Source organism: Triticum aestivum, chromosome 1B (genome assembly GCF_018294505.1).
Source record: "Triticum aestivum cultivar Chinese Spring chromosome 1B, IWGSC CS RefSeq v2.1, whole genome shotgun sequence".
Taxonomy (NCBI): domain Eukaryota; kingdom Viridiplantae; phylum Streptophyta; class Magnoliopsida; order Poales; family Poaceae; genus Triticum; species Triticum aestivum.
In genome coordinates this window covers 324,083,685-324,097,967 of record NC_057795.1, presented here as the reverse complement: position 1 = coordinate 324,097,967, position 14,283 = coordinate 324,083,685, and the positions used below count along the sequence as shown (strand labels likewise).

The following is a 14,283-nucleotide window of genomic DNA, read 5'->3' as shown; positions in this document are numbered from 1 at the left end:
TCTTGTTGGTAGATGGTCGACCGGATCAGAGCCATCTCATGTTGTTCCTCCAGGATATCAACTGCATTTTGGCGTGCCTGTTCTGCTTCAGCTTCTGAGAAGAGTTCCACTCGGGGAGCGTTGTGCAGCAAGTCACTCGGAAGCACAACTTCAGCACCATATACCATGAAGAAAGGGATTCAGTCAGTCGACCGGTTTGGAGTTGTTCTCAATCCCTATAAGACGGACGGCAACTCAGTCAACCAAGCTCCAACAGCGTGCTTGAGGTCGCGCATCAGTCAGGGTTTCAGCCCTTGAAGGATCAAACCATTCTCCCTTTCTGCTTGTCCATTCGACTGCGGGTGCGCAACAGATGCGTAGTCGACCCGAGTGCCTTGGGAAGCACAAAACACCCTGAAATCATCAGAATCAAAGTTGGAGCCATTATCTGTTATAATGTTGTGAGGGACTCCATATCTGAATATCAACTCCTTGATGAAACTGATGGCAGTGCTTGAGTCAAGGTTCTTGATAGGCTTGGCTTTGATCCATTTGGTGAATTTGTCGACTGCCATGAGCAAATTAGTGAAACCACTTCTACCGATCTTGAAGGGTCCAACCATATCCAACCCCCAGACTGCGAACGGCCATACGAGTGGAATAGTCTTCAAGGCAGATGTAGGTTTGTGAGACATGTTGGAGTAGAACTGTCAACCTACGCACTTGTCGACTATATCCTTTGCCATCTCATTTGCACGCGGCAAATAGAATCCCGCTCGGTATGCTTTGGCCACGATGGTCTGAGAGGACGCATGGTGACCACAGGTCCCCGAGTGGATCTCATTTAAAATCATTGGACCTTCTTCTGGGGAGATGCAACGCTGAGCCACTCCTGTGACATTTTCCCTGTAAAGCTGCCCTTTTATCATGGTGAAAGCTTTGGATCGACAAACGATCTGGCGGGCCTCATCTTCATCTTCTGGGAGTTCCTGCCTAAGCAGGTACGCGATATACGGCATCGTCCAGTGGGGCGTGATCACTAAAACTTCCATGACCAAGTCGACTACAGCTGGGACTTCAATCTCAGTCGGATTGGTTGAACTTATCGGTTGCAGGGGCTCTTCCTTGAAGGGATATTCTTGTACTGACGGGGTGTGGAGATGCTCCAAGAAGATATTACTGGGGATAGGCTTCCGAGTGGAACCTATCTTCGCCAGATCATCAACAGCTTGATTCTTGATTCAGGGTATGTGGTGGATCTCTAACCCCTCAAACTTCTTCTCTAGCTTTCTTACTGCATTGCAATAAGCGGTCATTGCTGGACTCCTGGTATCGCATTCCTTCATTACTTGGTTAACCACTAAGCCTGAGTCGCTGTAGACCATCAAGTGTCGGACGCCGAGTGAAATGGCCATACGTAACCCATACAATAGTGCCTCATACTCAGCTTCATTATTTGAAGAATCAAAGTGAATCTGGAGAACATAGCTGAGCTTGTCTCCTCTTGGGGATACCAAAACCACTCCTGCACTAGAGCCATACAACATCTTGGATCCATCAAAGAACATAGTCCAATGTTCCGAGTGAATCTGAGTTGGTTGCTGCTGTTCAATCCACACTGCAAGGAAATCTGCTATTGCTTGAGACTTGATGGCTTTCTTTGCCTCAAACTTGATATCCAACGGAAGGAGTTCAATCGCCCACTTTGCCACTCGACCAGTTGCATCCCTATTATTCAGAATTTCTGACAATGGAGCTTCGCTGATGACTGAAACCGAGTAGTCTGAGAAGTAGTGTGCAACTTTCTTCGTGGTCAAGTAAATTCCATAAACAAGCTTCTGATAGTGAGGATATCTCTGCTTGGACGGAGTCAAGACTTCAGAAATGTAATACACATGGCGCTGAACTTTGTAGGCTTTGCCTTCTTCTTCCCGCTCGACCGTGAGCATTGTGCTGACAACCTGTCTAGTGGTTGCGATGTAAAGCAGTAAAGGCTCCTTGCTGATTGGAGTGGCAAGCACCGGCTGGGTGGAAAGCAGGGCTTTGAGCTCTTCAAACACTGCTTCAGCTTCATCATTCCACTCAAACTTGTCATACTTCTTCATCAGTCGGTAAAGAGGTAATGCCTTTTCAACGAGGCGTGAGAAGAATCTACTCAATGCAGCCAAACAACCAGCAAGCTTCTCAACATCGTGCACATGCACAGGGCGTTTCATTCGGAGGATTGTGCCAACTTTCTCTGGGTTTGCGTCGATTCCTCATTCGGAAATGAGGAAACCGAGTAACTTTCCACCTGGGACTCCAAATGTGCACTTCGACAGATTGAGCTTGATATCATATCTTCTTAAGTTGGCAAAGGTTTCAGCAAGGTTAGTCAGTAGGTTGAAAACTTTGCGCGACTTGACCACTATGTCATTCATGTATGCTTCCACATTCTGACTGATTTGAGTGAGCAGGCACTTCTGAATCATGCGCATGAACATGGCACCAGCATTCTTGAGGCCAAAGGGCATAGTAACATAGCAAAAACACCCGAATGGGGTGATGAAAGCTGTTTTTATCTCGTCGGGTCCATGCAGTCAGATCTGATGGTACTTGAAATAAGCATCCAAAAAGGACAATCGCTCACATCCCGCAGTTGAGTCAACTATCTGGTCGATGCGGGGCAGAGGAAAATGATCCTTCGGGTAGGCCCGATTGATACAATACACATTCGAAGTGACTTATCTTTCTTGGGGACCATAACAACATTGGCGAGCCACTCGGAGTGGTATATCTCGTGGATGAACTCAGCAGCCAGAAGCCAAGCCACCTCCTCGCCAATTGCCTTCCTCTTCTCCGCGGCGGACTGATGGAGATGCTGTTTAACGGGTTTTGCTTTCGGATCGACTCGCAAACGGTGCTCAGCCAGTCCCCTGGATACACCTGGCATGTCAGATGGTTTCCATGCGAAGATGTCCCAGTTCTCACGAAGGAACTGGATGAGCGGTTCTTCCTATTTATCGTCGAGTGTTGTTGAGATATGAGTCGGAGCAGCATTGGATCGGTCGGGTGAATGTGAACCGGCTTTGTTTCACTAGACGGCTAAAATGCAGAGTCCGAAGCAGGTCTCTTGGCACGCAACAAATCACTCGGATCTGCATTCTTCTGGAATTCTTGCATTTCTACTGCCACCATCTGTTCGTCGGCGATCTTTGAGCCCTTCTAGAGGCAATCTTCTGCTCTCTACCGATTTCCAGTGACTGTGATCACGCCATTGAGGCCATGCATCTTCAACTTGAGGTACACGTAACACGGTCGAGACATAAACGAGCATAAGCAAGTCTACCTATAATGGCATGATAGGCACTGTCAAAATCGACCACCTCAAACGTCAACTTTTCCTTGCGGTAATTCTTTGAATCACCGAAAACCACATCAAGAGTGATCTGACCGAGTGAGTCGGCTTTCTTTCCTGGGATGACACCATGGAATCTCATGTTGCTCTCACTGAGCTTGGAAATCGGAATGCCCATCCCTCGGAGGGCCTCAACATACAATATATTCAAACCACTGCCACCGTCCATCAAAACCTTGGTCAGTCAAGTGCCCCCAACGACTGGGTCGACCACCAACGCTTGCCGCCCAGGGGCAGCAACGTGTGATGGGTGGTCGGACTGGTCGAATGTGATAGGGGTTTTGACCACTCCAAATATCTCGTCGTTGCCGGAGCAACCATGTTTACTTCTCTGTTAATAACTTTCAGTCGACTTTTGTTCTCGAAGTCAGCAAAAATCACCAAAGTGACATTAACATTGGGGTAACCACCATCTTCCTCTTTGTCCTCCTCCTTACCAGACTCCTTGCCCTTTTCACTAGGCTGGCTCTCTCGGAAACTCTGAATCAGGAGTCGACACTGTCGAGTGGTATGCTTGGGAAGAATCAAATTCCCCTCTTCATCCTTTTTGGTGTGTATATGACACGGTAAATCAAGCACATAATTTCCCACTTGATCTTTCACCAAGGCCCTTTAGGCTTCCCCTTGAACTTTCCTTGATTCAAAACTGCTGCCTCGGCAGGGCCTGCAACCTCAGCTTTTTGTTTCTGCTTCCGACTGGAGTTTCCTCCTCCGGTGTCCTGGGCGACTGATTTGTTCTTGCCGCTCCGGAGTCGGTCCTCTTCTTCGCCGTTAGCGTATTGAGTGGCAATTTCCATCATCCGAGTCAGAGACATGTCTCCAGTCCGACCGAACTTCAGATTGAGCTCTCTAGACCGAACGCCTTCTTTAAAGGCACAAACTGCTTGGTGCTCTGACACATTCTCCACTGTGTGATGAAGGGTAGTCCACCTCTAGATATAGTCTCTCAAAATCTCATTCTGTTTCTGCACACAATGTTGCAATTCTGTCAACCCAGCTGGCGGCTTACAGGTGCCCTCGAATGTTTTGGTAAACACTCGGGCTAACTCTTCCCAATTGAAAATGCTCCCAGGGGCCAATTGATTCAACCGGGCTCTAGCAGAGCCCTCAAGCATCAAAGGGAGGTGTTTCATGGCCACCTCATTGTTACCACCACCAATGTGCACAACCACTCAGTAATCCTCCAACCAAGTGTCGGGCTTCGACTCTCCAGTGAACTTACTTACGCCCGTCGCCAACCTGAAGTTGTGAGGGATCTCAGCGGCTCGGATGGCTCTTCCGAAGCACTCGAGGTCGGAAACGTGCACTCTGCTTCCACTGGGTCGATCTCTATCCAGCCCTTCTCTGAATGCTCTGTTCCTGTCGACCAGACCTTGTACAAGGACTGACCTTGTGTCAAACCCAGGCTCCCTAGGGTCGGCTGGAACTCTGCGGTCATTACCATACGGGCGCATGTCGTCATACCGCCGGGGCGCGTATGACCCGCCCCTCGGAGGGGGCGAAGCCACTCGACGATGGTTGTCATGGGCATACTCATGATCAAATTCTCCATGGGCTCTCCCCAGGTGCTGATCTCGATGGCAATCACGATCTTCACACCGCAAAGGCGACCCGAGACTGTGTGCCAACTGAACTGTATCTTCCCTCACTGACCTGCTGTGGATCATGTTGCACGACTGAGAAACTGCGGAGTTTTGCTCTCCTGCTGCCCGAAGCAACGCTCGGATCTGCTCCAAGCCCCTTCCAGCCTCTGAACGGGACGGCTAAATAGACTCTGCTATACGTGCAACAGCTGTAAGATTCTGGATTGGAGTGCGGTATACCTGGGGTTCAGGCGGAAACGGTTGACGTCGATTGGATTCGGGGATCGGTCGACGGGCGCGTTCGTCGAGAGAATGTTGGAGGTTCTCCAGACGCGCGCGCTCAGCCAACATGGCCAGGTGCGCAGCCTCCAAGGCCCGAGCCTCGGCGGTCTCCCCCCACGATGGGGGTCTGGAGCGCCTCCATGTTGCGGCGGTGCAACTCCTCTCTCTACTGCGAATTGAGAGGTTGGGGCTCGTACTCATCATGGTCGCACGAAGGGCCATCACCGTCGCGTTGCCGCCGTTGCGGCGAAACCCGGGTGGGCTGCGATGGGAGTCGACCATGAGAACTTCGACTGCGGGGTCGCTGCTCTCGCGTTCGGAAAGAGTATCTGCAACATCAGAGAAATTCGTTGGGCTCAATCGCCGTGACTTGAGGGGTGGCCGTTTGATGGGCCACGGCATGCTTTACCCACCGCTAGAGCCGCGACCGACCAGATCGCTTGCAGCGGCGTCCAGCGGAGTGAGCAGATGATGCGAGGACTGACCGATACGGAGTTGACGGCTATCGTAGGAGAACGCCGTAGACACTCACGCGGAAGTGCGACGCCCCGTGGATCGGAAGAGCCTCGACATCGAGGGGGGCTTCTTGGAGCCAAGCGGAGTCGTCGGCGACGAAAGTGAGTGTGCCGAGTCAAAACTCGTGACCCATGACCAAACCACCGCCGGAAACCATGTTGATGAAGATCGGAAAAAATGCAACCTCACAGGAAGTTGCCAAGACGCTTTGCCCCACGGTGCGCGCCAACTGTCGTGGTACTAAGTCTGACAGTAAGAATAGGGGTACGTATGAGGAGGCAAGGCCCTAGCTACGGCGAGGTTGTACACACAAGTTTACGAGTTCAGGCCCCTCTCGGAGGAGGTAAAAGCCCTACACCTCGGTGCCTTGAGGCAGTCGACTGGAATATGGGTGTGTGTTACAAGGGGTGCGAACCCTTGTCCCAAGGAGGGGGTGACTTATATAGAGTGCGCCAGGACCCTAGCCGTCCCCTGTTACAGGATTCAATGTACATAAAAACAGGGTGTTACTGCTAACGCCAGCTATAAGACTACGAAGTGAACGCCTGACCGTTCCATCCTGAGTGACTCTAGGTCTTCTGTACTCCGAGTGGTTTCCTATATGGTCGAATGACTTCATCTTGGTCGAGTGAAATTGGGGGTATCCGAGTGAGGTGACTGGTCGAGTGGATTGCACTCCATGGTTATTTCAGTCGGTATCTCTTGCTATAATTTGAATGTCCTTGATTCTATGATAGTTACCTTGGGTAGGGCGTATAGGTCAGGTCTATGACCCTACCCTAGGTCCATGGCATCGTCACTATCCTCATTATTCCTCAACTTCCACTTCTCGTGGCCTTCTAATAAATTTCAACAATGTTGGAGGCCAAACGATTTTCCCTTTGACTTGGTCATTTTTCGATATCTCTCTTTGGCTATGTTATCCTAAAACATACAAATGCTCAAAGTAATACAAATGTGACGACCAAAAAACAAGATTGCTTACATATTGATCAATCATGACACCGCTAGGGGGAGCGTTCTTCACTTGCTCCACAAAACCCACCCAACGGTTGCACATCCCTTAAGTCATACCACGTTGGTTTGTGAAAGATTTTAGGGTACGATTCGTTTTATGCCCAAGATGGTGTTTGAAACGGTACTCGATTCGCTTCCGCATCAAGTGTGATATCTTACCATCCTCTGACAAGAGCAATATCCTCATCCGAGGTGAAGTTCGATCCCCGAATTGTTTCCTTCCTCAACGAGCCAAAGGGTTGGACTTGATCAAATTCCCTATCTCGGTCGTTCGCATTCAATTGATGCCCTCAAGATCAAAATCAAAATCATTTCTCCAGTCGGAACCACAAATATTGCACATTTGGCAACATTTTTACGCGAGTTGTGTGAAGCAGCCGCGTGGAAGAAGGGAGCTAGGATCAGCTCCAACACGGACTAGGTTGCAGTCTCCGAGCATCTTTACATGGTAACATGTTCATTCCTGTTTGAAATGACAATGTGAAAACTCAAATTTTCTGCGTTTACAACGCTGGTAGGAGATATTGAAGGTGTTTCCAGTGAAAAGAAATGTTTGTATAGGGTATTATGATCTGTGTCTCACCTTCCTTTCTCGGACACGCAAAAGCTTTATGTGTCATGTGACACTTTTCCGTTGCTTTTAACCGGCTTCATCATCTTCTGGGCAGCAGCCTTGAGGGTCTCATCACTCTTGCAAAACGCAAACCTCACATAATGGTGATGGTAACTTTGGTCGTCGGCATCTGTGTGGAAGAAGCCACGACCAGGTACTGCCGCCACACCAGCATTGTTGATCAAGTTCGTCACAAAATCTATCTGCATTGACAGCAAAGAGAAATGGTCTCAGTTGTTGTGTGTTAGTGCTCTACTGGTTACTTTGAAAGCATTTCCTTGACAGAGAATTAGAGATAGTAACAACATGTTGAAGAGTCGGTACTTAACAATATACCTAAGCTTGATGAGTGTGACACTATTAGTTCCACAATATCTGAAAATCTATAGACAGTTAACTGTTCTGGATTAGTTTGTTTGAGGGACCAGTGTAACTAATAAAGCAAGCAAGTACCAGTGCAATGATATCTTGCTTTACCTAACAATTCAATCAACAATTGCTTGCTGCACATGGTTGAATTGTCGGATAACAGTAGTGTTTTCTCATTCATTATCTCATACTTCAACAGAAGTTCAGTATGTAAAAGACTCACGTCGGAAATTTGCCAGGACTTGGGCAACTCGGCAAAGACAAAGACTGAGCCTTGTGGCTTGAAGCTAATGTAGAAACCATAATTTTTCAGTAACTGAAGAATGAAGTCTCTTCGCTCTGCATAGTCCTTTCCAAGGTAAGTAAGATTAAAACAATGATGGGTAGTTGAATTTGATAGAATGACATTAATCATAAACAGTTAGCATGAAACCTTACTATTTTAAGGGACTCATAGTAGTCTGGTGTGCTAGTTAGCGCAATCAATGCAGCTTCTTGGAATGGTGCAGGAGCTGAATCTGTCAGTTTGACATGAATATTTCTTATTGCTGCGGCTATGTTTGCTGCAGCACAAGCCCAACCAATTCTCCAACCTAGTCAGTTTACACAGCTATAGTTAACATCCCACATCTCTAGCAAAATTTACACTGAGTACGGTAATATAGTGTTGCTTGCATCATACAGATTCATAGTAAATCTGCACAGTTGTTCAATATATCTGTACAATGAGCAACACTATGAGTAAATCTGTACAATAAGCCTAGCTATGCAACTGAATAACCCACCAGTTACACTGTATGTTTTTGACAGTGAGGATGTGATGATTGTCCTCTCTTGCATTCCTGGAAGAGAAGCCAGAGAGATATGCTTGTTCTCATCATAAGTAATATACTCATAAACCTAGAATATCCAGAGTTTAGACTCGTTTCAAACAGACAAACAGATTAATGTATTTATTGAAGATGTTTAACTACTAAAGGCTATTTCTGTCCACATCATCGTGCGAATTTACCTCGTCAGTTATTGCAAAGCAGTCCATTTGCTGACAAGCTTGAGAAATAATAAGCAATTCCTCCTTGCTAAAGACCTTCCCTGTTGGATTATGTGGGCTGCAGTAATAAGATTTAACCATGTCACAAATTGAAACAGCACAGTTGGACTCAACCAAATTACTAGTACAATGAGTGTAAATCACTCATGCTACGTACAAAGGCAAGCATCGTAGCGATAAACGTAAAAGTGTCATCTAATAAGTTAGTAGTATATTCATAGTCAATTATGAACCACGATAATAGTAGAAACTATTCACCTATTTAAGATCACTGCCTTTGTCCGACTAGTAAACGACTTCAAAAATTTATCTGCGTCCAGTGTCCAAGAAGGTGGATCCAATGGCACATACACCTTCATGTAGATAAATTAAATTACATAAACATGTGATCAGTCAACAGAAGACCATCATCATTCATGTCTGAAAATAAAACTTTGGATTACGCGAAAGACATACAGGAACACCACGGGCCAGCTCAATGCATGTTTGATACGTTTCGTAAGCCGGGTCGAAGAGCAGAACCTCATCCCCTGGGTCTATAACTGCATGAACAGGAACCGCATACGCATCAGTACATTCACCAAGCACATCATTCCACCTGAGCTGACACGATTCAGTAGCTCATATGCACGGAATGAGCATTAGTAGTAGTTTGCATGAAGTACTACCTGCAAATACTGCCGCGGCGAAGGCCTCGGATTGCCCGCAGCAGATGGCGAAGTCCGTGAGGGGGTCGACGTCGAGGCCGTGGTCCCGTTTCATCGTCGCCGCGAGCACGTCGCAGACCCCCTGCACATGCCTTGAGCCAGCCATCCAAATGCGCGTCACTACAGGGTGATCGAATCAGTGGCGATGGAGCCACGGGAGGCGGACCTGTACTGGTTGAGGTCGGCGGCGATGGCGGCGGCGGCGGCGGCCTTGACGTGGGCGGACGCGGGGAAGTCGGGGAACCCCTCGGCGAGGTTGACGGCGCCGACTCGCTGCGCGAGGTGGGAGAGCTGCTGGATGGGCGACGGGACGGCCCGCTTCGACGCCTCTGACAGCTTCCCCTCCATTGGCTGCTCCCACCGGCCTCGGCTGCTCCACCTAGTTCGACTGTTGCCTGTTGGAGTCGCTTGGCAGCTCGCAACGTTTGGATAAAGGAAGAGTAGGAGGATCTGGGAGCGCAGGCGCGAGTTCGAAAAGTCAAGAGGAACGAAGGCTGTGTTTGTTTGGGCTTCGGCTTGGACACAGAATCAGCTGTGGATTCACTGTGGTGGCAAAGCTGATTCACTGACGAATCAGCTGTGGATTCGACATTGAGCTAGTGAAAATGCTGAAATGCCCCTAAAGTACTGAGATCAGCGTAACTTGCTGATTTTGTGTGAACAGGCTGTTTAAATGGTATTTGGACAGATAGTGAACGATTTATTCTCTAATAATGTATAAAATATTTCATAATAATAATTCTCTCACTATCTTTCTCATAGATAATTCGAATAACAGAATGCAAAATAGTCATGCCGCTAGTCCATACAAGTAACAATTTATTTAACAATAGTGAAGATAGTCCATATAATTTCCTTTCAAAAGAGAGCCAAAGGTTTGGATCATACATATAATTAATAATCCACCATACAAAAGGGAGCTAAAGGTTTGGATCATACATGTAATTAATAATCCATACATATAATTAGATATTTGTACAGAAAGTAAACTACCTAGCTAGTCGTGCTATCCACAATACTGTCACACGTGTCGTTCATATTGTCTTCATCAGAGGATGTCAGAACGACATCCCCAAGCAATGGTGTTGCCCGTGCCACCGCGGGCATGTAATTTTCATTCTCATCACATTTGTCAAACTCTTTATCACGTAGCTCGTTGTCCCTAATGTAATTGTGCAACGTTATACAAGCACATTCCTTAGGATGCGCCATTTCTGCTTCAAAACACCAAATGTGCGCTCAACCACATTCCAAAGAGAAGAGTGAGCATGATTGTACACTTCTAACTTTCCAGTTGGTGCCCAAGATGCGACCCTATCCTAAAGGAACTTGAAGGTCCCACCAAGGATAGAAGCGCATCTTGAAGACGCTTTTTCAAGGTGGATATCATTACATCAAACCATTACATAATAGTTGGGGATACATACAAAAGGCATACAATGCCACATGAATACAACATCACAATACATGAGAGCAACATCCGACTACGGATGAACATAAACAGAAACTCAAACGACATCCACCCTGCTAGCCCAGGCTGCCAACCTGGAACCTATCCCCTGATCGAAGAAGAAGCAGAAGAACTCCAAAACAAGCAAACATCGCTTTCGCGTCATGATCATCGCATAATATGTACCTGCAACTGTTGTTGTAGTAATCTGTGAGCCACGAGGACTCAGCAATCCCATTACCATGGGATCAAGACTAGCAAAGCTTAATGGGTAAGGAAAGGGTAAAGTGGTGAGGTTGCGGCAGCGAGTAAGCAATGTATGGTGGCTAACGTACGCAAATGTGACCGAGAAAAGAAGCAACAAAACAGTCGTGAAGCTAGCAATGATCAAGAAGTGATCCTGAAACTACTTACGTTCATACATAACCCAAAACCGTGTTCACTTCCCGGACTCCGCCGAAAAGAGACCATCACGGCTACACACGCGGTTGATGTGTTTTACTTAAGTCAAGTGTCAAGTTCTCTACAACCGGACATTAACAAATTCCCATCTTCCACATAACCGCGGGCACGGCTCTCGAAAGTTTATACCCTGCAGGGGTGTCCCAACTTAGCCCATCACAATCTCTCACGGTCAACGAAGGATATTCCTTCTCCCAGGAAGACCCGATCAGTCTTGGAATCCCGGTTTACAAGACATTTCGACAATGGTAAAACAAAACCAGCAAAGCCGCCCGATGTGCCGACAAATCCCGATAGGAGCTGCACATATCTCGTTCTCAGGGCACACCGGATAAACGAAGCGTACAGGTACCAACATAACCCAAGCTGCCAAGGGACGGTCCCGCACGATGCTCTAGTTCGGACCAACACTCGGAGGAGCACTGGCCCGGGGGGGGGGGGGGTAAATAAAGATGACCCTCGGGCTCCGAAAACCCAAGGGAAAAAGGCTAGGTGAGGCAAATGTAAAACCAAGGTTGGGCCTTGCTGGAGGAGTTTTATTCAAAGCGAACTGTCAAGGGGGTCCCATAAATCACTCAACCGTGTAAGGAACACAAAATCAAAGAACATAACACCGGTATGACGAAAACTAGGGCAGCTAGAGTGGAGCAAAACACCAGGCATAAGGCCGAGCCTTCCAACCTTTACCAAGTATATAGGTGCATTAATTAAATAAGAGATATTATGATATCCCAACATAATCTTGTCCACCATGGAGCAATCTTCAACTTCACCTGCAACTAACAACGCTATAAGAGGGGCTGAGCAAAGCGGTAACATAGCCAAGCAACGTTTTGCTAGGAAGGGTGAAAAGGTTAGAGGTTGACATGGCAATTTGGGAGGCTTGATCAACAAGAGATAGGTAGCGCGGCAAAGCGATAGAACGAAGCAACTAGCATAGCAATGATAGTAGTGAGATCCAGGGTAACGGTCATCTTGCCTGAAATCCCGCTAGGAAGAAGAACGAGTCCATGAAGAGGACGAACGGGCATAGTCGAACGAATCCTCACAATCGCAACGTTACCGGAACTAAGAAGCAACACCGGAAAGAAACAAACAACATGGTAAATGCACAAGCATAAACATGGCATGATGCACAAACAAGTATGATGCATGTCCGGTTTAATGAGGCATGGCATGGCAAAGTGCACAAACAATACTACAAATTAAGTGGAGCTCACTATGCAATGAGTTGCATATTGACGAAACACCACATTCATTAATTTAGTTCACTCTTGTTTATGTACCCAACAATATTAAATGTTGATTAACATGGCAAGAGGTGAAGCATAATAAAACTACCTATCTAGGCAAGTTTAAATGAGGCCGGAACAACAAATAACAATTCCGGAAAATCCTCATATGCATATTTCGAATTTGGTACTGTTCTTCCCTAAACACAATTTTAATGATTTTAAACAGCAAAATGAAGTGCACCATGTTAAACTAGACATTTTTCCACCCCATTTACATATAAAGTTTATTTAAAATGGAGCTATGGTTATTTAGTTATGAAATAAATCGTTTTAGCATGACATTTAAGCAAATTAATTCAAACAACGCATTTAAACAATTTTAACATGGGTGAAAGTTGCAAATTATTAATCTACACATAATTCTAAGCATTTTACATGTTTGAATCATTTTAATCTGATGCACCATTTGTGAGTTATTAAATGCATGATTTATAGGGACTTTTCTGTAAAACAACAGTTCCTGGATAATAGACAAATTCACAAATGCTGGAAAAAAAACCTACGCGGGCCGAATCTGGCTAGGCCAAGTGTACAGGAGAGGGCTGGAGGGGGATGCTCACCCTGGGCCAAGGCCCGGTTGGTGGAGGCAGGCTGAGCGAGGCCGCTGGGCAAGGGTGCGGGATCGGTCAACGCGGGGACGACGCGTCTCCTCGTTCGTTGCAGGGAAGCAGGGCGATGCAGAGGAGGCGAGCAAGGCGCCGGTGAACGGGAGCAGAGCTCCGGCGAGCGGGGCAAATGGGCGGCGAGGTCTTGGGCATGGAGAAGCTCGGATCGACCGGATCCAGGGCGCGGGGAGCCCGTTCCCGGCGGCGGCGGGGCTCGACAGCTAGCGAGGGCTCGGGGCGACGAGGATCCGTTCCAGGACGAAGCGGCGGCGGGCATCCATGGTGACGGAGCATCTGGGAGAGAGAGGGATTAGAGAAAGGGGAAGCCGAAGAAGAGGACGGGAGGAGGAGGGAAGGTGCTAGCCTGCGGGTCGACGGCGGCGACGAGGCTGACGAAGTCGCGGAGCTTGTGCGCGAGCAGAGGAGGCTTGGACGACGAGACGACGATGGAGCGCGAGGAAGCAGGGGCTCGCGAGGGAGATGGCTGCTGCTGGCGCTTGGGTTCTGGTTGGAGAAGAGCTTGGGACAGCTGGGGCCTCGGGCGCGAGCGCTCCTGCTCGGGAGGAACTCCAGTGGTTGCGGAAGAAGGCGGTTGCGAGGACAAAGGACGATGAGGCAGGGCTCGAGTGCTGCTGCCGGTAGTGGAGCTGATGAGGCAGCGACGCGAGGGAGCTCGTGCTCCTGGACGCCGGGAGGCTCAGGGCATGAGCAGGGGAGGCTAGGCTTGGAGGCGAAGCGCTCGATCCACTCGGGATCGAGATGCTCAGGCGGCTGCGCGGAAAACTAGGGATCTGGTCGAGGCTGCGGTTGGTGGGGATCGATGGATGGATGGATCGACGAGACTGGGTGGCAGGGGGAGACCAGGTGGCTGCGGGATGGATCCCGAGGGAGAGGAGTGGCGGCGGCGCAAGGGTTAGGGTAGGCTAGGGGCTAGGGTTAGGTCTGATTTGGTTAGGG

At 48.2% G+C, this 14,283-nt stretch overlaps 1 protein-coding gene across 2 annotated transcripts; it reads right to left on the bottom strand.

Annotated features, from left to right (window-relative positions):
- Window positions 1-7,019: 7,019 nt before the first annotated feature.
- On the bottom strand, window positions 7,020-9,867 carry LOC123090817 (probable N-succinyldiaminopimelate aminotransferase DapC). 2 transcript variants are annotated; one of them, XR_006442625.1, is made up of 10 exons: window positions 9,681-9,867; window positions 9,476-9,606; window positions 9,264-9,349; window positions 9,066-9,160; window positions 8,769-8,865; window positions 8,542-8,656; window positions 8,195-8,349; window positions 7,724-8,105; window positions 7,358-7,590; window positions 7,020-7,237 (listed from the first exon to the last, which is right to left on the bottom strand). XR_006442625.1 is itself a non-coding variant. In XM_044512164.1 (10 exons), the coding sequence occupies exons 1-9, from the start codon at window positions 9,860-9,862 to the stop codon at window positions 7,384-7,386; spliced, it is 1,194 nt and encodes a 397-aa protein (XP_044368099.1). In that variant the 5' UTR covers window positions 9,863-9,867; the 3' UTR covers window positions 7,020-7,237; window positions 7,358-7,383. The 2 variants fall into 2 exon arrangements, 1 of the variants encoding a protein (XP_044368099.1); XM_044512164.1 differs by having other exon boundaries at window positions 7,980-8,105.
- Between the last annotated feature and the right edge of the window lie 4,416 nt (window positions 9,868-14,283).